At 37.5% G+C, this 26,912-nt stretch overlaps 2 protein-coding genes across 11 annotated transcripts in view; one reads left to right on the top strand and one right to left on the bottom strand.

The window, feature by feature from the left end:
- Window positions 1–26,912, top strand: part of RALGPS1 (Ral GEF with PH domain and SH3 binding motif 1) — an 84,348-nt gene that overhangs the window by 18,993 nt on the left and 38,443 nt on the right. For all 9 annotated transcript variants that reach the window (XR_008841747.1, XR_008841746.1, XR_008841748.1 and 6 more), the window contains 2 exons: window positions 24,195–24,332; window positions 25,946–26,039. Coding sequence is in view for 6 of the 9 variants with exons in the window: in XM_056505375.1 (XP_056361350.1) it covers window positions 24,195–24,332; window positions 25,946–26,039 (232 nt within the window). In the remaining 3 variants the exon portion in view is untranslated. The remainder of the gene's footprint in view (window positions 1–24,194; window positions 24,333–25,945; window positions 26,040–26,912) is intronic.
- ANGPTL2 (angiopoietin like 2) lies at window positions 431–14,185 on the bottom strand. Of its 2 annotated transcripts, none has more exons than XM_056505380.1 (5): window positions 14,096–14,185; window positions 4,745–5,601; window positions 3,039–3,232; window positions 2,524–2,794; window positions 431–1,988 (listed from the first exon to the last, which is right to left on the bottom strand). In XM_056505380.1, the coding sequence occupies exons 2-5, from the start codon at window positions 5,550–5,552 to the stop codon at window positions 1,789–1,791; spliced, it is 1,473 nt and encodes a 490-aa protein (XP_056361355.1). In that variant the 5' UTR covers window positions 5,553–5,601; window positions 14,096–14,185; the 3' UTR covers window positions 431–1,788. The 2 variants fall into 2 exon arrangements, with proteins under 2 accessions (XP_056361355.1, XP_056361356.1); XM_056505381.1 differs by having other exon boundaries at window positions 4,745–5,816; window positions 14,096–14,145.

Raw genomic sequence — 26,912 nt, 5'->3', positions numbered from 1 at the left:
ATATACATATGTTGTATCCTGTGTTTCATACATGAGAGACCCTCTCCCTGCTGATGGCAAGGACTAGGCAGTGCTGGTGTCCTTGTAAGGTAAGGCTTTCCTTGCATTCTAAGAGGTACAGTTGGACATTTTGTGTAACCAGATGAATAAGGAGACAACTACTGATATGTTTCCAACCTAACAGGAGAGACTAATATATTCCTTACTATGTTTAAAAGTACTGTTTAAACATGCAACAGTTGTTTTGTTTTGAGACAGAAATTCAGCTTATATTTTATAGTTACTTCAGGAAGCTTTTTGTGCTCTGCTCCTTTAGAGACTCAAGGACTTAAGAGACTCTGCTTACTTGCTTAAGTTTCTTTCATTTGTTAAAGTATTCATGAGTATTTCCACATTAATCTGAACTACAACAAGATGAGATCTCAACGTGTCAAAATAACATTTGTTACTTTATTAAGGGTTACAATATTACAGGGATAATCTAAGATATTAAAAACCCTACTTTCAGTTATATACAACACATGCTACATCCCACATACTGTGGTAAAGACGTGCTGAGGTTATAAGGGAAAAGTATGCAAACACACGCACACAAACACTGCGTGATACAGACTGACCAAAAATATGTTGAACTTCCAGAGGCTTTTACTCTGCCTCTTTATGCATTCTTTAACTTGTATTTTTTGCTATTTTGTAATGGGTGTGTTAACAATCTGTTACAGAAACCAGTCAGAAGCCAGTCTATATTTCATAAGTGTGATTGACCTCTAAATATAAATGAGTAAATCTATTTAATAATTTGACAGTAATATGTATAATTGTGAAATGTTAAAAATAGCTTCTTTTTGCTACTGATATGTTCTCTATATAATTTTAAGTAAAGGCTAAGGCTATTAAATAGCTTATAAATTGGTATCCATCATTTGCCTGCAAAGTTGGATAGACCTTTTAATTTTTATCCAGCCATTTCTGATTACAGAGGCTACACAGCAGGTAATCACTGAAGTCAGGTACAAAGTATTGTAAAAGTTGTGTGGTACAACATCTTGGCTATAGAGCACATAATACCTGTTATAAATCTGGATTAATTTCCATATGCAAGTAGGTACTTTGTTTTGGTAAGAAAAATAATTTGTGTTTTTAATCCAAAATATTTGAATTAATGTGAATTTTTATAGGAGCAGATTATCTAAATGCACATAGTGAAGGAAAAAGGCCAGATTTATCAGGACGGTATTTTTTTCTGCTCTCAAAACAAATTATATAGTGCTAACTTTATTCACGGTAATTCACAAAGATTACATAATCATCACATTAATGTACATATGCCAGCTACATAGTTCAAAGGATATGATTCCTGTGTCAAATGATTGCTTATAATAACAACAAAAATAATAATAATAAAACTCTTGCTGTACAGTTTGTAATATTTCCTGTATTTGAGAATATTTATACATAACATACAAAAATACTTAAATGTGGTAGCAATATTTTTATCCTCCAAACTTAATTTACAGGGAGTAAAAACCAGAAAGCTTACCTACAGTTTTCATCTAAACTGCAAGTTCTAATACTACCAAGAGGTGTTTTGAATGTTATTACAGTTCCTTTTCTTCAGCTCTTTTTCCTGGGATAATTCTTGAAAATATAATACACAAGCCCTCATATCTTATTAATAAATGTACAGTATCTTACATTTCCTCATTTCCGAAAAGATAATTCCTGGTAATAACATCGTAGCTTTAGGTGATTTTTAGAACAACAAAGCAAACCAAGAGAAGAGTTATTTCAGTGAAATGTGTTAGGGTTAGGTCTTATCATCATAACAACTTTTTTTAGTGAGTATGATCCTCCCCGGAATTCCGCCCAGTAAACGCCATCCTGGTATCGGCTGCGGTAGTGTCCTCCCCGGTACCAGACCCCATTGAGGTTGGAGTGAGCACATGCATTGTACCACCATCCTCCCTTCTGGTAATGAGCACAGTTACCTGCAAAAGAAAGCTCCAGTTCAGGCTGAGAAGCAAATGAATAGTCTTAAAGCAAGCAGCCTAAGTACAAAATGTGGTTGTTCTGTTGGTTGGTTGTTCTGGGCTTTTTTTAGTAACTGTGTGTTTAACATGTAGAAATCCCATGGTACGAAGTGAACTTGGGCTTCTTCAGGAACCAGCTAAGGAGTTAGGTTCTACAGAGAATCCTTCTGGTTACTTTCTCTTGCCCGAAAATCAGTATGTGTTACTGTCTCAAATAACCCTCCATAGCATATTTTACAGACCCTTGACTAGTGTAAAAACTTGTAGTTTTGGCGTTAGTATGTATAAGGGTTGACACATCCGTTTGTACTTCATAAGGCACTAATTGACAAATTCCTTTGTAAGTGCAATACCTTTTGGTTTGTTGGGGTTTTTTTTGTATGTATGACCATAAGTATTTTTCCTTTTTCAAAAAACAGAAAGAGATAGAAAAGTGGGGGATGGTGAGGATGTAAAGGCAGAAATAGTACGGCAGCTGCGAGGGCCGTCCCACCTGTGTACACGTCGTGGTCCCGGTCCAGCGTGGTGAACTGTTTGCCGTTGTGCCAGGTGAAGGAATCTCCCGCGTTGCCGTTGTAGCGTCCCAGTCTCAGCTTGTAGTACTCGCTCTCAGGCTCCAGCCTGAAGCTGGCATACTCAGCAAATACTTTTCGACCTGACCAATCTTCCATTGTTATGAGCAGTTTGTAGTTGCCTTGATTTGTTAACCAATAAATGTTTTCTAAACCAAGCCAATACTCTCCATCTATGTTACCAAATCCTTGCTGTAGAGGAAGCAAGAGAAGAAGCATGTTAATGTCCTGCATTTGTGTTAGTGGTAAATCAGAGTGTATTCTCAAGTAGAAAACTAGAGTAACTTATTTTACAGAGACTTCCTCTTCTGGAAGGGTAAACGCACAAGTTCTTTTTCAAGTAGGCTCTTGGCCAGACTCTAAAATCACCCTTTAAATTAACTCCAACAGTAAGTTTTAGAGGGTGGAAAACATTAATCAGCTCTCTCATCCTAACCTTGTATGTCTCCCAGTTCCTGAAAAAGTTGACAGAGCCATCCAGCCGTCTCTGAATGACCGTCCAGCCACCGGGGTCCTGCCGTTGGTCACACCAGACCTGCATCAGCTGATTTGTGTTTTCTGGTTTTACAAGATAGATGGAGCTTGTGTCATGACCATCTTCTAATGCTTGTAGACAGTCTCTCCAGGGTCCTGTGTCAAAACAGAAAGGCTCTGCATCAAGCTGCTGTTGAGCATTTCTTTATTAAAGGGCAGTATTTGTGTTGGTTTTCATATACTAGATTGGTTTCACTGAATAGCATTTTTTTTTTTATCTTTTTGTTAAAGGATAAGTATCTACCAAGTGTTTTCAAATAGATTCTTTTATTGTAACTTTATATCTGGAACATTTCACAATGAGTTACTGATAAAGGTAGATTTAAAAAAAAAAAAAAAATTAAGGCAGCTGTACTGGTACTTTTGTCGTCAATTATATCTTCAAAGAAACTAAATATGAATGACTCCATAGATAAGTAAGAATTTCCTTTAGAAAACAACACAGTAAGTTTGACCTTGATTCTACCGTTGAGAAATTCAGCTTTTTACATCCCCAATTTTTACATAGTTCATTGGAATCATATTTCTGGCAGAAGTTTTGCATGCCGCAGTGCAGGCTATGGTGCGCTATCTCTGGCAATTCTGTGAAAATACTGCTTTGTAGGAAAATGTTTTAGAGACTCAAGGACTTAAGAAACTCTGCTTACTTGCTTAAGTTTCTTTCATTGTGGGTATTTCCATGGAGAAGCAATATGGGGGTCATTTGGTTTGGTTTTTGATATGTGGCAGTTGCATTATTTGATAATCCTAGAAAGTTTGTTGACGTCTTTTGGAATATTTTGCAAATAGCTATGAAATATATTGAGTGCAGTTTCCCTGCAATACTGTAATTCAGTTAGCTCTGAGTTCAGAGATCTGTGCCTCTCGTTTTTCTGAAGAGGTATGTTGTCCACACAGTGAAGAGCAAACCTTTCTTGTGTGAAACACATACCTGAACTGTTTTGGGTTGTTTGGGTTTTTTTTTCGAATGTGGGACCATAGGTAAAACGGAATTCTTTACCTGTTATTTTGTTACCGTGTAGATCAGTTGATCAGTGTGATTTCACATCATTGCTCGTGGCAGAACTCCTAAGACTCTTAATAAGGGCTATATAATATCCCCTTACTATTCCACCACTTGCTTCCATTTGCTCATGTCCAGAGCACAAGTACCCCATACAAGGTACAGAGCAGATATGTATTCCTTCTTTAATTGCACAAGCACATTATCAGATGCTAGATCAACAAACTTGTAATAACTTCACACATTTACAAAAACTCCTTCAGATGTTATGAACAGCAGCTCAGTAGCAGCTGTATTGAGCAAAGGTCAATAAAATTTAGATGACTTGTTTAGTAAGATTTTTCTGAAAGTCCTTTATCTCATACATGTCATATAAATGATGGATTTGTCTGGCAAAGTAACGTGAGAAAAATCTGTAGGGCTAGTATGTCCATCTTGGACATTCACAGTTAATTTTTTTGCTTTCTTTCTGTGTTTCTACTACAGCACGTATGTAAAATTCGCTAGTTAAATAAATTGTGACTGCATTTTTGGTATTACAGTTAAAATGCTGCCCACTGCATATTAGCATAAACTAATGTAAATGTATCAATAATATTACTTACCAGATGGTTTATCAGTTGAAGTTGGAATACTAGTAACTGCAGGCATGGTTGGTAAGGTAGGTGGCAGAACCTTTAAGTTCTGATCACTTTGAATCTCATTAGTAGATATCTGGTTATTAATGCGATTGTAAGTAGGAGGCTGGTACACTTTAATTGGTGGTTGTGGAGTTTGTGGCAGTGGCTTTATGGATGGCATTCTTTGACAGTGTTCTTCCAGCTGGGCAATTATTATTGTCTGATTATTGGCAATTGACATCAAATGTTGATACTTGTGCTCTAAGTCTTTGTATTTGTTTGCAAGCTGCAGCATATCTGCGGTTTGGTTCAAAATCTTATTTTCAAGTTGAGAAAGTTCTAAGGCGTTATCACGTTTTCGGATAATTTCATGTAATAGCTGCATGTAGAGTTGTGTGACACGAGAATTCATATTTCTGCTCTCTTTTCTTAGGAGTTTAACTTCATTAACAATTCCACCATCCACCTCTACCAGTTGCTGGAGAGTTTCTATTTGTCTCTTTTGTTTGAGAAGTTCATTGTTAAGTAACTGTAATTCTTGTTTATTTACCCTGTTTTCAAGCAGAACTTCAGGCTCCTTAGAATTAACACAAATGGCACCTGTCACTCTCTGCTGAGGTACAATGAAGGTGTAAGTGCATTTGTCCTGTGTGTCACTGGAACGCTTATATCTGTTCGTATAAATGAATTCTTGAGCCTTTTCCTTGTCATTGCCTTCAAATTCCTGTGTTTCACTTGTAGTAACTCCCACAACAGTTACTAGCATTAAACAGATGAATCTTGTTGTCATCATGATCCTCTAGTTCTGGTCAAATATTCTTCTGCAAAGAACTTCCTAAAATCTGTTTTAAAATAAATTTAACAGTAAGTAACGAGGAGGAAATCAGTGTGGATTTACAAATGATAATCTCTTCTAAAACTTACAAAATAGTACATAGTAACTGTGGGTACAAATGAAGTATTTTTGTTGTCCAGCATTAACTTCTGTTGACTAAAGTGGACATCATGGGGAGTATCTTTCCATTGTCAGAACTGTGGTTGCTAGCTCATCTAAAGCCTGCCAAGAACCATAAGAAAGTAAGCAATATGTACAAGGATTTGAAGTGTCCTTTTTTCCAGGCAAGTACCACAAATGTTTCAAGATTGGCATTTTCATTGTAATATTAATTACACTTTCCATTTATTACAATTACAAATACAACCTTTAAATGTAAATAGAATGTAAGTTAATATGTGTATTAATGCTGCTAAAAGTTCTAGAGATGTCTAACAGTTAATTTGCAGTGTTTTATAACTGCATATATATATTGCAAGAGATTCACCTTAGGTGACATGTAGCAATTTTACTTTATTCATCAGTATTGAACCTCCACTGCTTAAAAAAAAAAAAGGAAAAACTTAAATTAAATTGGTCCTTAATAACTGTAAGTTAAAAACTCTACTACTGAGATATTGGCAGTAAAATCTGTTATTTTTCTAGACTAGTAGAATTTACAACTGAAACATTTACTGTGACTCTCACTGGAGACACTGTCTCTGCACTCAGCCTAGTCACCTCATTTCAGAGTCCCTTCCTGAAAGAGGAAAAAATAGCTGCATATGTGCATGGTGCACAGTGATGATGCACAGAGATCCAAATCAGCTGGTGTCTGCTGGCATACTACAGCAGTTGCCCTTTGGTGTAGTTACCCTAACTTAGTTCTCCGTGCAGATTCATATTCAAGGTGGACAGCTGAGGCCTTCACAATCTTTCAAAAAATAAGTCAACACTAGAACTTTGTAGGCCACAGTAGACTTGGAAACATGGGCTTAGTATTGTCACTGCTGCCAGAAGTACCCATGTACCACTTTGATATCATGTGTTTCTACAGTTTTTTTGTTGTTGATTTTCAATACTTATGTGTATATTCATCCTAGTTTTAAATAAAATGAATGAAAAAGGCAGTATGGAGTTTTTTCAGTTTATAAAGGCAGATACTTTCTAGGCAAGGTAGTGTTGCCATTGTGTTTTTCTTGGCTTGTAAAACATTTCTCATGGAATAATCATTTGGTATTTAAGTAACTATTACTTTACTGTCTGGTCATCTTTAGTACAGTAATTTTTTAAAATTACATGAAATGGTGATAGTAACAGCAGTGAGAAATGAGAGTTCAGCTGAGCACACCCAGCATGAATAGCTGGAGGCTGGCAGACACGATCAATAAAGAGTAGCAGGAAGAACCAGGTTTGTGTAGCCTCCAGGTAAGAAGGTAAAGACATGTTCAGCTACTTAATGGGTGTTAGTAAAGAAGATAAATTCTTTTTGGAAGTGTACAGTAGAAGTATATGGTGGATACATATTACCTCAGGAAAAAAATGGGTTTTATTAAAAAATTAACTTCATTGGGAGGGTGACTGAGAACTGAAGCAGTCACCCAGATAGGTGGTAGAATTTCCATTCCTGGAAATACATAAAGTTTTGATTCAGTAGGGCTATGAGTAGTCTGATCTAATCTTGAAACTAGACTTGCTCTGTAAGACGAAGATAATGTCCTATCCAGTCTAAACTGTTTTATGATTCTAGGCAGATGCTGACACTGAAGATTTTTTTCTTTAAAATTTCAAGCTAATGATGGATATGCATCCTTTATTACTTATACCGAGAAGAGATATGGTTGTTGGTTTTTTTTCTTGTTTTTGTTTTTTTTTTTTTTTTTTTTTTTTTTGTGAAATAAACCATAGATGTTTCTGTAAAAGATACAAACAAAGTGACCAGGACTTAATCCTCCTCAGAGTTTTTGAATAAATACTTTTGTCTCAGTTTCTTATTTAGAATAAACTCATTTTCATTTTTCAAGTAGAAAGGAGTTGTGCTGTACAGAACTTTTCAAAAATCTTGAAAACGTGTCGAATGAAGATCTGGAGTTTGACACGTTTTCTGTAAGTAAAGCAATGCTATTTGGAGCCCTGAAAAATAGGGAACGTAAATTCACTCCAGACAGATTTAACTTGCATAATCAGCATTTGCACAGCAGGTCACACTTGGAAAACCTGGCAGTTTTCCAGGCCTCGTGTTCCTGCACAGATGACTGGTTTTGCAAATGTCTCTTGCATATAGGTGTAAAATAGTTTTATTTCGCTGTTGGAATTTTAATATCCTTTTTTCCCCTCTCTAAACCTGTACTTATTGTGACCATTAAAAAGAAACTGGTTTTTTCCTCAGAGTTCACTTCTTTCACAGCATCTTATATTTTTGAGTATGGCTCTGGGGTACCCATACTTTTCTGAAGAAAAAAGAAACTCTGAGATGAAGAAAGAGCACCATCTAACAGATTTTTCTCCTGGTTTTAAGTGTAAGAAAATAATGGGACAGAGTTCATCAGCCTCATTATAACATAACATCTTAATGATCATCTAGTCCCACTGCCTGACTACGTGGGTGACCCCTCTCTAGGAAGCCTATTCTAGGGTTTGACCAGTGGTTGCAGAAGCAGGCCACCAGTGAATGACATCAGCATAATTAGAGTGTGCTGAAATGTTTCTCTGTCATGATCTTGCCTGCATCACATCTTTTCTAAGATGTTTTTCTTATAAGAAGAATCACTGTAAGGAAAATGACAGTGGTTAGAGAATGCCCCAGTAGAAACAGAAACAAGAACCATACTGTCATCAGCTGTCCTTCTTCCTGCAGTCTGTGTATGATAATTGTGTAAGTTTCTTACTGACTGTACTTGTTTGGTTGAAAAAAAGGTGTTTAGAGTGAGGCCTGTTTGTTGCATATTGTGAAGGACTACATGAATAAATGGCATTCCTTCCTTTCTGCAGTTGGATTAGAATGAAGTTCACAACATGGCTGTGAACATGGTGAACAATTCTCAATGATTAATCTTTCAGGGATAAAAAAGCTTGCTGGAATGGAGAAGGTGGGGAGGGAAGCCAGAGAAACAATATTGAAGAAGGATATAATTGCTTTTTTAATACCTTCTTCTTTGAGTAGCAGGACATTAGATTTTTAGGACATTAGGATTTCTTCCCAGGTGAGAGGAAGATCGTATCTGATGTATACGACATTAACTTTCAGTTTTCTCCTGTGCCCTGTAATTGCTGATACTCTTTGTACTTGACTTGTTGCTTGCTGATCACTCAATTCTTCCTGTTTCTCTGTCTCCCTTGCCCTCTGCCAATAGCTCTCCTGCGGTCCACCGGGAGGAAACTGTATTACTCAGGCCATATTTGTTCCCAGTGCAAAATTCCCCTTGGGCAGCTGTAGACTTTTCAACCTAAAAGTATACTTGCAGGTTTGGGGCAAATTTTCTTAATTACTGGAAATACAGCATTGTCTGTCTCTTATCCTCATGCTGCTGACAAAACTTTAACACACAAGCATACCAACAAAAAACAGGCAAATGAAGCACACTTAAAAAGAAATTATTTTGATTAAACATCAATGGAACTTCTAATCAGATTGAAGTAACTTCATTATTTCATTTCTAGATTCTGGCTGTTCAAGACATGTACTTGTAAAAGCACTTTTCATGGCAATTGAGTTGGGGCAAACTTGCCCTAGTGCAGATGCAGCAAACCTCAGAGTTTTGTATATGTCTATCCTACTTGGCAGTATATTGCACTTTTTTATTCAGGCAAAGTACTTTTTTTTTCCCCTATTTTTCTTTTGCCAGTATAACTGCACTGGCAGCATTGTTGTGTGGCATATAATTGCAACAGCTTTATACTCCTAGCCCGCATGAGTGCTGTAGTTAAACTTCCAGCTTGTACACCAGATGTTTGCTTATCTGTACATGTAATTGGAAGTAGGTGGCTTATTCATTGTTTACCTAAGTAAGGATGTTTCCATGATCTGGTGACAAAATAGGAAATAAGCTTTCTGAAAGGGATATTGGATGTCCCAGCATTTGTTGTGTTTTCTGTCCTGTATTCTGTCTTGTTTATATGCAGCTTTTCATTAGTCAAAATGTATTACCTTTTGATTTTTATGAGTATCTTGAAATTTATGTACTTCAACAAGATTTTAGCATTTTACAATATAAAATGATACAGATGTTTCACAACCTATTGTTTAATCACTGCCATGATCCTGAAATTATAAAGGTAAAAAACATTTATATATGACAAATATGATGTTTGGCAAATGTTCATTTCTAGTTTCAATCAGCTTGCCTTAAGAGGCAGCATTAAAGGTCGCAATGCCAGCACTATGATCTTTTTGGGTTTCAGCTGCTTACAGTATGCATCATTGGATAATCCAAACTGTATACCTTTTTTCATTATTTGTTGGTTTTGATGCCATGCCTTGGAGGATCTCATTTTTACTAAAGAGACTGGTTCACTGTCTCTTTCAGGTTTTATGAAATATTTTGCCTGTGGGATTCTGTATATAAGTGAAGGTCTGTCTCCATCAGATGAAAAAAATTACTTACTATCATAGAATCATTAAGCTTATCTGAAAATGCTGCCAGTAGCTTTTCAATGCTCTGGCTGTTTTTTGTTGAATGGTATTTGTTCATAACAGAGACATTTGACTTATTACTCTGGAAAGAAATGTGTATATGAAAACCTGAGTATATAGTGTGAACATTCTCACATCTAAATCTCAAGTGGTTTTGCAATGTTGAGTCTTTCAACCATTGAGAGATTGGCATTTTGTGTCTAGGAGTTTATATTACGTCCCTTTTATACCTGTGCTTTTCAGTGTCCTGTAAAAAGTAGAGCTAAAATAGCAGGAAGACTGCTGAATGGTGGCGGAGCACTGAACTTTATTATGTGTTGCTTAACACTACAAGTAAGTTTAAGGAGGAAAGGTTATGATCCCTGAGACATCACATCACCTGTACTGTAGCATTCTGGAAAAGTACAAAAGCAAAATAATGATCCGTGTGAATCTTGTGTGGAAAACCTTAACTAAGACAAATGAGAAAAATAATTGCCTGGGTTTGATACCAGTCTTAAATTGCATTATTATGGGTTATTTCTCCAGATAAGGAACATAGCAGATCTCAGTAGGTAAAAGCAATAGAATTGCTTCTTGCTTCTGCTCTTGTATAGTAAATTTCTGTGTATAGTAAACTGCAGCAAAGCCAGAGAAACATAAGTGTGACATTGTGATGCACTGATCCATGGAAAGGCAGCTTTGAACACGATACACTCACTCTCACTACCCTTGGAGATTCCTTTACAGAGAAGGCAATTTTCTGTGCTAGAACTCAGAAGTTATAACGAGAGCATTTCTGGGGACTTGAGTAGCTATTTGCAGTACAGTTGAGTTTACTGCAAAGATAAGAAAAAAACACTACCTATTTCGTTTATGGAACTGATAGTGAGAACCTGATACATGATGCAGACAGTAGAAAACTTCAACAAGTTAGAAAAAGTTTTTAGTGGCTTGTATGCTGCAGCTGGGGAACCAAGGAGGCATTACTAGTTTACTGGGCTGTGATAATTATTGTAAACAAAAATGATGCAGTAGCTTTCCTACGTGGCTTACTCTTAAGCAGAATGCTCAGAAGCTATCAAAATAAAATAGGATTCTCCACTTAAGTCATTGTATCTTTGGGATGACTGTTGTTTTTACAATAATCATTGTCACTCAGCCTCCCTAAAAAGGCTTCCAGAGTATTACATACCTTAGAAGTTAATTTCAGGATTGTGGGGGTTAGTTTCTTCAAATATTTCACTCCATTTTCTGCATAGGGTTTTATTTTTGTGGGGTGGGTTGGATTTTTTTCGGGGGGGTTGGGTTTTTTTTGTAATAGGTGACTTCCATTTAATTAAAGAGCAGATAGGCAAGGTCCAACACTCAGCATTTATTTCCATCTCTACAAATTGCTCTGACTGAGGAAGGTCTTGCAGTCTAGAGGCTAGATTATTAAGAGTTCCTGTAGGTCCAGTGTGCCAGAATGCACTGTAATTACTCCCACACATCAAAGCCTTTTAGAATACCCAGGTAGGTGAAAAAATACACATATCAGAAGGATAAAACACACGCTTTTGTGTAACACTCGTATTGTCTGAAATGGTTGCTTTGACTATGAAGAAAAAATGATACTGTACGTACAGATGAGCTCATTCAGCTATGCTAAACCACTTACAAAATTCAGCTCTGTGGATTAATCAGCTCTTTTGTGCTGTTTGTATTTAATAAAATGAGGCTAGGAGTCCTTTTGGTGGGCTGACTTTTCCTCCATACCTCTGATATGCCATCTTCTGTGCAGAGTTGTCAGGCACTGAGGCATACAAAGGAAGGCATGTTCACAAAAGGCATAGTGTTAGCTATGACAGCATTTATTCTTTAAACTATAAACTGCTGTATTTTATTGCAAATTCATACATAATTTGATACCTGCGCATTCTAAAGAACCAACATGAACAGCTAGCACATCTTCACTGTTAAATACTTTTGTTTTTGATACTGAAAGGTGTTTGTAGATTAGTGCAGTTTTACATTTTTGTTGCATTATAAAAGCAAATGAAGCAAGGATGTTGAAATGTAAAATCCTGCTCTGAAAAGATCAGAAGGCTTGGTTTTGGATGTTTTTAACAAATCTTAGGTTTTTGCTTCTGCAGAATCCTCTGATAGCCAGCGTTTGTGGACTTACAGTTAGCTGGCATGTTCCAGGCACCAAGCCAGTAATATGATCTGGATTTCACAACGCCATTGTGATAAGACAGACAAGCATGAATTTTTGAATCTGCTTGCTTTCCTACTCCCTGCCCCTTCTCTTAGAGCTCATGCTCTTGTTTTTATTCCTTCACACGTTTTCTTCTGTGGACTTATGTTAATTTATCCTATCAATTTTTACCTCTCGAAGGTAGTGTTCAAACTTAATGTGAAGTTTGCTCTTTTCTAAGAGGAGGGACTTCCACTGCTGCAGGGTTTCTTTTAGAATAAACTCACGTCTTGACTTTTAAGTGATAAGGATTGCTGTGAAAAACCTAGATAGTGATTTTTTTGTTTTGTTTTGTAAAAGGAAACAGCAGTTCACAGTGAAAATATGTACACCACATGTATTGAAAAAACTTTAAAGTTGGGGTTTAGGTTTTAAAGTAAATACATAGGAGAGGGCTGACACATAGTAGCATACAGTGTTAGTTAGGAAACCATGATACTAAACTAAATTGAAAAATTTAACTCCAGATTTATGGAGGGAATCACTTCTGCGGTTTCGCCACTAGTTACTTGCTCCCATTGTAAAAAGTGCCACATTGGCATTAACCAATGAATCCCTTTAAGATACTTGTGTTAGAATACATTTCTCTTGTCAGATTTTCTGCCCACTTAAGACTGAACTGGTGCTTGAACTAAAATTTCAGTTCTCTTAGAAAATAATACTTCTAATGAGGGGAATGGATGACTAAAGCAACACTTCAGAACGAGAGTGTCTTCATGAGGTCTTGGAGAACTTTTGTTTTGAAATACTATCAGTTGCTGCAAGAAACTGCAGAAGATGGTCTCTTGTTTCTCTGTAACTTCAAGTTTTGGCAAAAGCTTCTTCAGTTACAAGAAGTACACATTTTCTTTGTGATTACTAAGAATTTTAGTTGTTTGTGGGTTGTTCTTTGTGCTTTACAAAAGTTCTGTCATAGACATGGAATGTAATTACTAAAGAAAGCACTGCTTTTGTTGTTGCTTCCCTTAACTGCGGCCTCACCTTATTTTCACTTAATCCAATCACTACCAGAAAGTGCTCATACTGTGTGTGCTCATCTGTGTGCATCGACATTGTCTATAACAGCCTTTAAACACATTCCTATTTTAATAAACGTGTCTAACCTTACCCGTGAAAAATAGCAGTTAGATCGCGTAATAGTTTGATGCCTACATTAATCTACTCATAAATGCTAGTTTCTCTTTTAAATTAACTTTTTGTGAAATACTTCAAGTATTTACTTTATAAACTGCTAAAGTATCAGAAAGTTTTGTATCTCCCTAATTAGACATGAGTGTAAGAAAGACTGAATGGAGGTTTCATAATTTTTAAGACAGTCCTTCAGAAAATAGGATGTCCTAGAAAAATTCTTGGATGGCAAGTTTAGGGAAGCGTGAAGATCAAAGTTACGTGCAAAAATAAGATTTAAAAAAAAAAAAATCGTATTCTTGAAAATAATATCAAGGCTTTCACTGCATGGCCCTTAATGTTTCAGCGATCTTTACAACTTTTATTTTAATATGTGACGGGTTTTTGTTTGGGCTCGGAGGTATTTTTTGGTTTTTTGAAGTAAAAAACCAGGCTTGCTGCTTTATCTTAGGGACAGTCTTTCTCGGATTAGCGGACCCTGGCTGGGCGGTTCCGTGCGGAACCCGGCGCACCCGCGGCAGCCCCGGCGCTGCTCGTCCTTACCGCGTCTCCGCCGCGCCGCGCCCTCGGCCGCTCCCCTCAGCAGCTGCCGCCGCGGCCCGGCCGCGGGGACATCGCCTCGGCCACCGCAGTCCGCGTGTGCCGTGCCGGGACAGGGTGGGACGTACTCGGGAAAGAGCAATTCTTTTCCTCTTCTGCGTTTTTCTTGCACAGAACCGTTCTGGCCTCGTCAGGCCGGGTTCCGCCCCGCATCCAAAGCGGTGCCTTCCCGCGGGGCGCTCGGCGCTGCCGACTGTCCCTTCAGGCGGCCCGGAGCAGCCTCATTTGAACCCCGGCTCTTTGTAGAGCCTTATCCTGGCCGGGAAAGGGGGAGAGAAGGCAAAGCAGCGGCGAGCTGCCGGGCGCTGGTTGGACGGGCGAGCTACCTCCGCCCCCGGGCCGCCTCCGCAGCGGGGCTGAGGGAGGGGCTTCGTGCTCCGGCCACCCCGGCTGAGCCCTCCGTGCCCACGGAGCCGGAGCCGGGCTCGGGGCACGCCGGGGTTGGGCTGTGAGAGAGCGCTAGTGCCGGAGTGGAGAGGGAAGTGGGGAGCTTCCCTCGAGCGGCAGTGAGGGGCTATGAGTGAGGGGATGTGAGTGAGGGGCTGTGAGATTGCACGGACCAAGATGGCGGGGGCGGGGGAGGCACTTCCTGCCCCGGGAGCTCGCCCGGGCTCCGGGAATGGATGGATGGATGGATACTGGTCCTGGTAATCTAAAGCTTGTTTCTCATTTCAAAGCCGGGAATTCCTGCAATTTTCCTAGAACCTCTCTAAAAATTTGCTATTATGGAACTCCCTGTGCATAGAACGTTTTTGGTTATTAGCTATTAGCTCTGGGTTTAAAAAGACTTGTTGGATGAATGAATGATTGTAAAATGTGCATTTATAACTTGCAGGAAATCGTGCAAAGAAATTAACTAAATTAAAAGAGAAACTTTGCAATATAAAAATGTTCCTTTTTGTTACAGTTTAGGAAACCAAAGGGTTGTTTCAGTCACCATATATTGTTGACATCATAAGAAAGATATGTCATATTGTAAAAATTGGTTCGTTTGCAACTTGTCAGTTAGTTTTGAAGATATTTGGGTTTTGTAGAGTTGGAGGAAACCAATATGACAGCACTTGAATTAACCAGAGGACAAATAAAGAATTTTAAAGATACTTTATTAAAACTAGTTCTGTTCAAGTTGAAACATTAACAAGTAGTTATTATGATGATAAATTATTTCCATCATAAAAGTATCAGAAAAAAACCCACATCTAACTATATTATGTAAGGAAAATTAATTCACCAACACCAGAGGTTTATGTCCAAAAAGGAGACAGAGGAGTCCTTTCTGCTTTATTCGAATTAAGGGAGAGGCCATGGGGCATTCCCCTGGGATCTCTCCAATTTTTGAGGACGCAGCCTCCTTTCATCCTAATTTCCCGGCCGCTTTTCCCTCTCTCTTTCCTCATTGGCTGAGGTATTCGAGAGGCACAGACTTCCCGGAACGCCTGACACCTGACATGCCCCTCTAATGTATAACCCTTCCTTTTAATTTTTAATTCTTGCAGAATTCATAGTTTCCCCCACTGTTGCTTCTTTCATCTTCTGTTACCCAATTTCATTTACCAGCAAACCTACAGTTTGTAAAGGCAAATCTCTTTTTCATCAATCAGTGTAATCCCTCCCATTGTTTCTTTTATCTCTAGGTGCTAACTTTATTTACCAACAGATCTACAATTTATTTGTAAAGACAAATGTAACATTCCTCTCAATTACACTATCAATTCAGTATGCCTTAGGTTTTTAATTTTTTTTGTACCTTTCCTGTATGTCCTGTGATTCCTTCAACTTACTGTTATTATGTAATTATTTTCTATTTTAACTCTGAAGCTTATTCCTTTCCTCAGAGAGGACCACTGACTGACTGACTGGAGTGGCCATGTCAGTGCCAGTTAGAAGCATAGTCTGGGTGTTTGGCATTACAACAGTCCAAAGCTTTTCCAATGTACCAGTTTAATACTGAAAAAGTTGACTTTGTAGAACCAAAAAGTGATAATTCTGTTAGGTTTTGACAGATTTAGCAATATTCCCATTAAACTTTCTTTCAACATGTGTTTGATTCACCCTCCTTCCTTCCCAAGGTGTTTTTTCAGCCTAGGATGCCCAGAGCTGCTCCAGGCAGGGAAGTGGGAGCAGGAAGAACAGAGGAGTGGCTGGCCCTGGGTGTTTGTCAGGATATGGAGTGGTTGTTTCCTGTCATCGTTTCCTGATCCCGATCTCCAGTTCCTGACTACTTGGAGAGCTGGTTCTCTAGCTAGATGACTACTTGGTGGAGTACTTAGTTTTAATATTAAAATGAACAATTTTAGATTCTTTGCTTTTGTAGGAAAATACAGGTTTCTAACTTGAAGTTATGCCCCACAGCACCAAGGTTCTTGAAAAACAAACGATTTCCTGAGGATGTGGTTGTTTATATAGGCCCATATTCATAAGGTTTCCATAACCACTTTTAAACTCTTAAACATATAGTTCAGGTGCATTCATTTTAGGACACTTAAATAAGTGCAGGTAAATGCCTAAAATTTTTACTCAGTGAAGGAGTCTAGATATTTCTCTTGTGTTTTATTTTTTAGTCATTATCATTCTCTTGCAGGTAATTATGTTATAAATAAAATACTTTAAAAATCAAAAATAGCCAAAATCTGTTTTTTTTATTGTCCTCTTTACTGAACAAGAAGCATATTTTTACACAGACCAGCCTTTTGATTAGGTACTGACTGCTCTTTTGTCTCTTAAAGCTGTCTTAAAGCTGTCTAAATAACTTGTTTCTGTAAGCTTTTGTGTATGGGTTGTTCCAAATAGCATATGACAAAGCTTATTTCTTCAACCTCTTGCAGTTTTGTCTACAGGGAAAAAGAAAAGTTGTGCTAACTTGATAGATGGCAGGAAGCTATTATTTGGATGTGCCAGGTATTTCTAGTATAACTGAATTGTTTGGATAACGGTAGGTGTTTTCTTTTTGGGAAGGACTGAAGAGAAAAATGGGATTTGCCTTTGTGTGGGCATTCTGCTTGGACCACATGGGCATACCTTTTCCTTGGGTTTGTAATACTGTGAAATGTGGTTCATTGGTTTTTCAGGGGGCTTTAAGCTGAATTATGTGATTTGCAAAAGATTTCATAGTTGGTTTGTCTTTCATACTGAGAATACTGAGCTTGCATTAAAGTATTATTAGAGAATAAAACATCCTATTAGCAGAAAAGTACTTACATCCAGTTACTTCTGGCTGTGAAATCTGACAGTTGTCTTCAGCAGGGTAATGCAGTTGGGAAGGAGTGGTTTGAAAGACTTGGCTTTGACAGTGAGTGAAAATACTATAAAACATCTGGTCATAGAAATTAACTTTGAGTCAGTGATGAGAAATTCAAGGTAAGCAGAAAGAGATAAGAAAGTGCCAATCTTAAAAAGGTAAACTTTGAGAAATCAGATTGTTTCTCCAGACAGGGTGCAGTTCAGTTGCCAGATTCATTTGCCACAAGATTTTTCAAACCCAAAAGTTAAAAAAAGGAAAAGTGTTTTTGTAGGAATAGCAGGAAAAAGAAAAAAAATTAATGGATCCAGAGAAAAAACATTGTAAAGAAAAATTACCACCCAGACTTAAACCCAAAAGTGTTTATATAAGATCTGTCGTAGGAAGTCCCTAAGCACCACTTGCTGACAGGAAGCAACATCTGGAAAACAGCTATATTACCTTTGCCTTTTTCCTATAGTCTTTTTTGAAGCATTTTCTGCTTTCTAACATTGGATAGCATATGTTTAAAAATGTTAAAATGCATCACTTTTGAGGCAATTGATCTTCTGTAATGTGTGGTTTTTTTTTGTTTTTTTTTTTTTTTTTTTTTTTTTTTTTTTTGATTAATGGGAAAAGTATTAGGAAATAGATGGATTTTGGGGAAAAATGAAAAAAAAATATTTCTGCAGTATTCTGGAGAAAATCTGATTTGTTTAGGGGGAAAGCTTTGGTAGAAAGCTCCAGACAGCTTCAGAATATTTTGGGCTGTTTCAGTGCCCAGCAAAATGATTTGCACCAGAGACTATTTGCAGTACAATTTCTTGAATGCAATTCCAGTTGAGTTCTTGGTAACATTTTCTTTGACAAATTGGTATCTTAGTTTGAAAGTTGCTTGGGTTTTGCTTCACTTATTGATCTATTTTTCCATATTAGGCTTCATTGCTGCAGTGGTAAATGTGGGATGATTAATTCCAGTGGTTGAATAGGGTGAGGTTACTCAGGAAAGACCATGGGATCAACATCAAATTTTATTTGTTGATGTTGCTGAGGCAGATTGAGCCAAAATAAGGTGCCCTCTCTAGCTCTACATTTTTATAAGGTAAATTTTGCTTGTTTCTCCTGATAAAAGAGATTGCTTGAAGTACTTGCTTTATTCATGGTTAAAATCAGGGTCTGTTGTCTGCTTGTACATAAAGAGCCTTCCTGCTGCTGGAGATTAGTCCATATAATTGCTGTACTCCAAACTCTCCCTCAATAATAAATATTCGGGTATAGGCTAGCACATTTATCAAACTTGTCATAGAACAGTAGAGTTATGGCTTGAAGAAAGCCTTGGAGATCATCTGGTTTACCTGCTGTGGAAAGCAGGGCCATAAATTAGCTTTTCCAGTGTCCAGTCAAGCCATGTATTGAATATTTCCAGTAAGGGAAATTGCTGTCCTCCTCTGGGAAACCTATTTCAATACTTAAGTGTATTCACAGAGAAGAAATTTGATTATACGCAGATAGAACTCCTTCCCATCACTTCTTGACCTGTTGCTATCACTCTGGAGAGAGTATTTCCATCTTCCCTGTGACTGCTCCGTAGGTACTGGAAGAGCAGTTAGGTTCTCTTTCAAGGAGCCCTTCACTTCTTTAAGCTGAAGAAACCCAATTGCTTTAGCCTTTTTTCCTCCTGACAAGTCCTCCAATCCTGGAATCACTTTGACGACCATCCAAGGGACCATGTCGTAAATGAGTAAAGTCTCTCTTGAGACATTTTATAGTGCATACATTTCTGTATGTTACAAATCACATGGTGTTGCCTTTGTAAAGGTTTGTCTTCAGGTTATTTTAGAGTATTCCAAATCCTACCAAGGTTAACCAGTATGTACATTTGGTTTTGTACAAACTTTTTCCAGCCCTTAATCCATGGAAAATATCCAGTCTTCCTGAAACCAGCGATACCACAAACCCAAAAAAGTTGGCTTTTTTGCCTATGAGCTAATCTCCTAACAATGATGTCTTTGGTTTTACAAACTGCTGACTGTAGTAATTTCGACTTCCTACCACATAGTTAACTGATAAGTTACTGTCCCTCTATCCTCTGCTTTGTTTAGTGTGCTACAACCACACTACTGTGTGTAGGAAAATGCTTTCATAAGTATAGTTGACTACAAATTGGAAACACATCCTTGTCTCTTCTGGCTCTCCTATCAAACCAGTGTCATTATTCAATTTGTGAGGAACAAAAATGGAAAATAATTCCTGTCTTCTGTTCTGTGTGCCAGTTCCTGAGTGTCTTGCAGACCCTGCTCCCTGTGCTGCAGGAATGCTCTGTGCCCAGGCAGCTGTGTTACACGGCAGTATATGTGCATTCATATGTGCTGTGAGTACCTTTAGAAGTGTCCATGATTGTAAGTAGGGAACTAAATTGTTCATTAAAACATTAAACTTTTCTTTTAACCTCCATTTACAGCATGTGTTTGTGGTTTTCACAGTAATAGTACAATTTACCAAATAAATGTGATAGTTTATTATAGTACTTGATCCAAATGTTACCTAAGAATAATAAATTGAAGTCCTCAGGCTAGTGTGAAATACTTCTCTATCAGCTAATTATTTTTTGTTGCAAAGTAGTCAATGTCTGACTGACAAAAATGTCATACAGCAGCTGTTTCCTAGCTTACTTGTATTTGCAGAATTTCACAGACCCTTTACAGAGCATTATGCATGAAAATATATATCAGGTATGCCCTAGTGGTGTCGTTTAACCACCTAATTTTTAGTTTGTTAGCCCTACTATTTTACAGTTTAATAGTTTTATATTCATTATAAAGAAAAGTTTAAAAAAAAGTAAAAAGAAAGACACAGTTGATAATGATGCAAATTGTCAGTCGTTATCTGCAAAGAATTTTTTATGATCAGTTTTGCAACAGTGTATATTTGTGAAACAATTTTAGGTTCTGTAAGTTTTGGATTACACCTTGTGCCTGCAAATTGTCATAAACCCACGAAGAGATTTGAAATTCTTAATCATTAAGAATAAATGGTGCTGCTCAGGTCAAAGAAATCTGTGGCAGGACAGAAAACTTGAACCCAGGCTTTCTAACTTGCAGGCAAATGCCTTAAAAACAGATTTCTCTTTGTTTCTGTTACTGCTATTTGAAGTAATACCTGTCCAGGTTTTTTCATTTGTATCACTTTGTACATGTTATTTACAGGACTGAAAGTGTTTTGTCTTTATAGTGTGTTATGTCAGTCTTTCTTAGAAAGGAACAAACATTTTAAAGCTTACATTCTCCAGCTCAGGTTCTTCAGAACTGAGTGAAGCTGAGTAACCACCGATTTTCAAAGGCTTGGGAGTATTTTTCCTAAGATGTTTTTGTTAGTACCCATCAACTCCAAAGTACGCTTATTTATTATCTGCCTCAGCACTGCCTTCTCAGGAGCCTTGAGTAGGGAATAAAGAGAATAGCAGGAGAAGCTTAACTAAATCAAGACACAAGTATACAGACTTAGGTTTGCGTCCTGCTGAACACTGCAGTTCTCCATAAATACTTTTTGCAGTAAAATTTTCTTGGAAATTCTTGTCTGGTGGATGGAGCACTCAAAATACGCTAGCCAGGTGGCATTGGCTGCTACATTTGAAGTTCACTTTTTTGCTGTACTAATGTTTTCCTGTCTTTAAACTGTTGGTAATATTACTGCTTTGTTTGATGTCTCCAGTAGAAGTTTTGGTGTTACAGGTTTGCTTTTCTTCTGCCAACTTAAAAATAATTGGCTCCCTTTAGACAGAGTGATTTTCATTAATGAAAGTCCTGGATTATTTGGCCGTGCTTTTCCTTAGCATGTGTTGTTAGTTCCATGGGACCATAAACTAATGAACACTGTTGTCTGCATACAATATCCAGCTGCAAAAATTAGTTCTGGTGACAACAGAGAAGAGTGAGTATCACTGGAAAATGATACTTGCCTGTGGAAGAAGCTGCCCATGAGCTCACCCTCTGGAAAATATCCCGATGGCCTCACATCCTAGCTTTTTTCAGTGCACAGTAGCACAAATGTGAGCCAAAATTTGAAAAGCTAGTGCTGTGTGTTTGCTTTGGCGTGAGGCAGCCCTGAGGCTTTCCTTTGAGGAACGGGTCTTGAAGTCTTTTGCTGAAGGGAATAATTATGTCATTCCTCTGTGCAAAACAAGAAGATCCTTATCTATACCTACTATCACATCATATATAAAGAAGAGTTTAAAATATCACTGCCCAGATTTAAAAAAAAATCATAAAAACCTAATTATACTTCTTGCTTTAAAGGAAGAAAGGGAGAGGAACTATATGGGAAAGGTGTAGCTTGGTGTGTAATTACAAAAGATGTGTTCCTTTATATTCTTGTGTATTACATGCAGTTTAATTTTTTTTTACGTCTATCAATTTGTGTTTTTTCTTCCTGCAACCTGCTACCTACCAAAAGCCCATTTCCTTACACTTTTATTTGGAATTTGTAGGGCCTAGGCTGACACCTTTTCATCCTTTTTGGTACTTGTTGTTCCTCATCTGTATGTTGTCCTGGAAAATAGACTCTTTGTCCTGAAAAAATGCTTACAATCCCTGCTCCAGAGTGGAGCAGTGTGTTCATACCTTTAATATCTATGAGAATAGCTGCAGACTTGCTCAAAATAGCTGGAAAGCGGCTTTGCCCCAGGCTGCCACAAGGCATAGGTTGCGGTGTAGAGGCTGTGAGCAAATAGAATTTTTACAGCCGTTACTCTTAGCTTTGATGTTCACAGGAAGGGACAGTGAAGAGCTGCTGTATGGAGCCTCATCTAGGTTGGGTCTCCAGGCTGTTGCAAAACCTTGGGGACTCAGGATTTGCTCAACACTAAACTGCCTCAAAGCCACACTAATACTAGGGAAACTGGAGTTCTTCCCTCATTTTGAAGTGTGAGGTGCTTGGTCCGTGCTGGTTTTGTGTAGGTGTTACGATCTCTTGAGTGTGGCCAAAGCAGTTTCCCAGTGTGGGTGAAGCTCTTGTTTAGAGAAAGTTCAGAAAAGCTGAAAATAATACTAGGGGTTTTTTTCCCCTCTAAGTAAGACTGAGATATGGAAACAAAGCAGGACATAAGTGCTGTCTATGTTTCTCTAGTCTGATATATGAAATTTTGTATGAGATACAATAAACTGGTATGATTAATAGCTTATCTTCCCAAGAGTGAAAAAAGACAAAGGAAGAGCAGGTATTGCTGCTCTTGACAAACTTGTAGAAAATTGTCTTCTAATCACATTAAGTCATACATGTTTCCTTTTTACCTCTCTGCTTTTGTATATATTTTGAAAATCTGGGATAACAAACCCTGATTACTCCCTTTTCCTTTAAACTCACTCATCTTTTGGCTTGGGAAATTACTGTAGCTGGGAGAAGCAGAATCACATTGGCATACTTAATCAGTAGGTCCAGAACAGCAGATGTAACTAATAATATAAATTACAATAACAGGGGTTTCTTTGTTTTCTTTTGTTTTGAGAAAAGAGAGCAAATAAAGCAATCACTCAAATCATTAATAACCTTGATGATACATCTTTCTGTCTTTCTAGAGGTAGAAATGTGTAGAAAAAGAAGTGAAGATAAGTTGAAGATGGTTTTCAGAAGGTACTTTTTGGGAGAAAGCAATAAATGCCCCAGGTGACTCTTAAGATAGAACTGTTAAGGTAGTCTGAGTCATATGAACCTCTGCTTTATTAACTGTACTCATATTTATAAGATATATTACTTCTTCAAGAGAGAATGTTTAATGTGGGAAGAAAATTTTTGAAGGACTGATCTATGTCATTGCAGAAAGTTAAACTAGACTGTAAAACTTGACCTGATTTCTAAGCATCTTTTTTCTTTGTTTTAACTCCAGCATGACTGGAAATTCCCATTGGTTTGTATGTTGTTCGTTTGTTAATCCTGCTCTATTCCTCTCATTTACAAGGTCTAAACATCCCTTTCAGTTTTGGTGGGATTATTGAATTACCTTTGGTCACTGGAGCACTCTCCTATTTATCGTGTCAGTGGGCCTAATGAACATATATGGTTCTTTCATAGTCCAAATTCACAGATTGCTGGGGACTTGAGAGACAGTTTAGTTATGGTCTTAGGGTTTCCAAGCAAAGCATTTAACAGTTCATAACAAACTGAATTTGTTCTGGCTTGTCGCTGCCTCTTTGTCTGTCTCCTCAATTTTCAATTACAGGTCATTTGATTTCTTCATTCATTCTTCCCTTAGCAGTGTCAAGAAATTACGTATTGCAGCCTGGCTATTGCTGGACATAACATAATGTGATTCAGTGAGCAACATACTGCTCAGGATGGCAGAGACCTGAACAAACAAATACATGACGAGCTCAGCTTAAGTGAGAAAAAGTATTGCAAGGGATTTCCATAAAGTATTCTTAAGTCTCAAGGCAGAAAAGTGAATGGAGATCTTGAAGGCTGGTGGCAGCCAAAGGAGGCATTGCAGTGGTCTCTGGTTGTGTGACCAGCAGCATTGTGTCCCCTGCCATCAGCATCGCTGCTGGGTCAGTTTGCACTCTTTCTTCAGTGTCCTTTTATGGTCCTGCAAATTGCTCAGAGTAAGCAGTAGCCTAAGTGCATAAAAGCTATTCTGTATTTTTAAGGGGTGTCATAGAACTCAAGCAGTAATTATGGAACTTTTCAAAATGCAAATCTCAAACTCTCCTTTGTTTAATGGGCCCAGACCACAGCAGGGGTAAACAGCTTCTGTTTGCAGTGTTCATTACAAATTATGCAATTGTTTCTGTTTGAAACACTAGATCAATTGGTTGATTGATTTGTTTGTTTCAGGAATTTATCTCTTGGATTTAATCTACATTGATTCTGCATATCCTGCTTCAGACAGCATAATGGAGAACGAACAGAGATCCAATCAAATGAACAACATTCTCCGAATAATAGCTGATCTGCAAGTATCCTGCAACTACGGTTGGTAAATTTTTATATGCCTATCAAGCCTTAACTAAAATCTCTTTAGTGCAAAGTTGTGGAAGCAGATTTTGGCCCTGAGGGAGCACAAGAGGCTAATGTTGGTAGAGTTGAACGCTAGTAAGTGATGTAGTTTCCACTTTCACGTAGCTTCAATCTTACAGTAAGTAGGGCAGATAAGCATGTATTCTAAATTGTAGGAGCTGTAACAGAGGTTGTGTAGAGTTTGCTGTTACCTGTGGGATACAAAGGACGTTACTTTCAAGTGCAGCCATTGCATTTGGCTTATATGCTGTTTCCACTAGCGGCAATCAGAGAACTATCTTAATATCTTCCCTTTACTTTGCAGTAGATATCATGTCTAGACTGTGGAATGTGTTCATTTGGTTAATAACTTTTAGTGTTCTGTTGATATATTTACAAAATGAAATACAAATATTTCAATCTATCCAACAGTTGTTCAGCTGTGCTAAGCTTTTGCACATATGTATGAGGGGTTGTTTCTTTTTGTTAGAAGGATTTTGCTCTAAAAATAATTTCTGCAGTTCTAGCCTGCTAGTGAAACTGTATATCAAGAAATGTGCTGGTTTTGTTGTCTTAGTGAATAATCAGTGTACTCTTGGTGACTTAGTATGACTTTTCATTGCTTAAACATGTTACATACTGAAAAGCCTTGAGTGCAGCTAAACAATCAAATTCAGAAAATTTAAAAGCTGCATTTTTGGAGAGCTTAAAAAAAAAAAAGGATTGTTAGATTGTGAAAAAACAAGGTGAGATGTTAACTATTAACTGTATGCTTAAGTGTCCAGCCCTTATCCTTTTCTGTAAGCTTTGGTATTTTGAAGTATTTAAAGGTAGGAACTAGGCATAATAACACATGATTCTGAGTAGCTAGATTATTCAGGTGTCATTTTCTTATTGTGAGTTTCATTTTGTCTCTTAATACTTTGGTTGACAAAGAAATCTCATTATTTCATTGACTCTTTCCTTTTTACAATTTTGGGAGCTTTCTGCGTTGCTATGCATTAATTTTGAGTGCTTTTGTTAAAATCAAGATGAAAATTAAAATATGGCCTTGAAACAATATTCTGGGAAAATGGGTGCCTTTAAAACAGTTAGCTTTACAAGAGCACAAAAGTTAAGTTAGGTACTACAGGGCATGTTCCTGTCTATGCACTATGTGTCAAAATATTTTTCTGTCATTCTGAACTCAGTGTCTTTTGTTCTTGGACATGTGAGAACCACTAATACCAAAGCTTCAGGCTTTGATGTTCCCCAGAACAATGAACAAAAATGCAAGTAGGTTTTGCAGCAGATAATTTTTTCCACCAGGGAGGTAGCATCAAATAAAATCCACCAGCTTTCATGATGATGAAATGCATCTGTATTTTCTTTAACAACTGAGAGCATCACTTTTGCTCAATCAAGTCTTTAGCACCTTTTTAGAGTTAAAGTAGTATTTCTGCCTAGGTTATTTTTTAGGGAGGTTCAAATTCTGTTTTCATGAAGGTATCACAAGAACCAGAAAAAAAACCCTGAAAAAATAACAATTTTGGTCAACATAAATGTTAATGGTTTTTGTTTGTTTGTTTGTTTGTTTGTACATGCCACAGATTATCTCACAACACTTCCCCATGTGCAAAAGTATTTGAAGTCTGTCCATTACATTGAAGAACTTCAGAAATTTGTAGAAGATGACAATTACAAGTAAGTGCTATTCTTTTCTTCAGGTGTTGGGAAATTTAACAGAAAGATTACTTAGTCATTGGTTTTATGAAGAGCTGAACAAAAAAGCACTTGGCTGAAGATGTTTTAGAGTGTTTCTGCTAAGCAAAATCCAGAAAGACAGTCTTTCTTCATGACTATAAGCAGATTTACAAGGCGAAATATACTCGTGAAAAGTTCAGAGTAGATGAAAATCTAGTCTTCATTCTATTACATGATGATTGTGTTCTGGGAATTTTATTCAGTAACACTAAAGTCATCTCCAGTGTATCCAGCGTTGTCTCTATAGTATTATGAATAATACATTGAGAACAGAGAGTAGTTCTAAAAGTATACAGAGAAGGTGTTCTTTTGGAGCTTCTCAAAGTATTATCAGGGCGTTCTTCAAATAGAGATAAAATGTCTAAAATGTGTCCCCTTGCTTAGGCTAAACTTCTGCAAAAGAAGCTGGAAAAGCACTGGGTCATTCACTGCGAAAGCTCATGCCTGGTGATGATTTGAGATGTTTGTGCTTTTGTGTCTGGTTGGTCTCAGATACTAAGAATAATGATGTTTCTGTAGAAAAATAGTTTGGAAAAAAAAAAAAGGAAGTATTTAATATTTTCATAGCAAAATTTATTTGCTCCATGGAATTAGAATTCCTGACAGTACTGATGGTAGAATGTGCAAATTCTTCCTTTAGTTACTCTCATGACATTGTATATGTTTCACACACAGACCCATTGTGCAAGAGATGCAACACTGACCATGAGCAGTGCACACAGCCTTTGAAAAGGTCAAGGAGTCCAAGACTTTTGTTAAGGGCAATGTGAGATTTAAATCTCAGTGTTAAAATTTAACAAATGGACATTATTT

The sequence above is a fragment of the Oenanthe melanoleuca genome, chromosome 17, assembly GCF_029582105.1.
Source record: "Oenanthe melanoleuca isolate GR-GAL-2019-014 chromosome 17, OMel1.0, whole genome shotgun sequence".
NCBI classification, from domain to species: domain Eukaryota; kingdom Metazoa; phylum Chordata; class Aves; order Passeriformes; family Muscicapidae; genus Oenanthe; species Oenanthe melanoleuca.
This window is presented reverse-complemented; position numbering and strand designations above follow the sequence as displayed.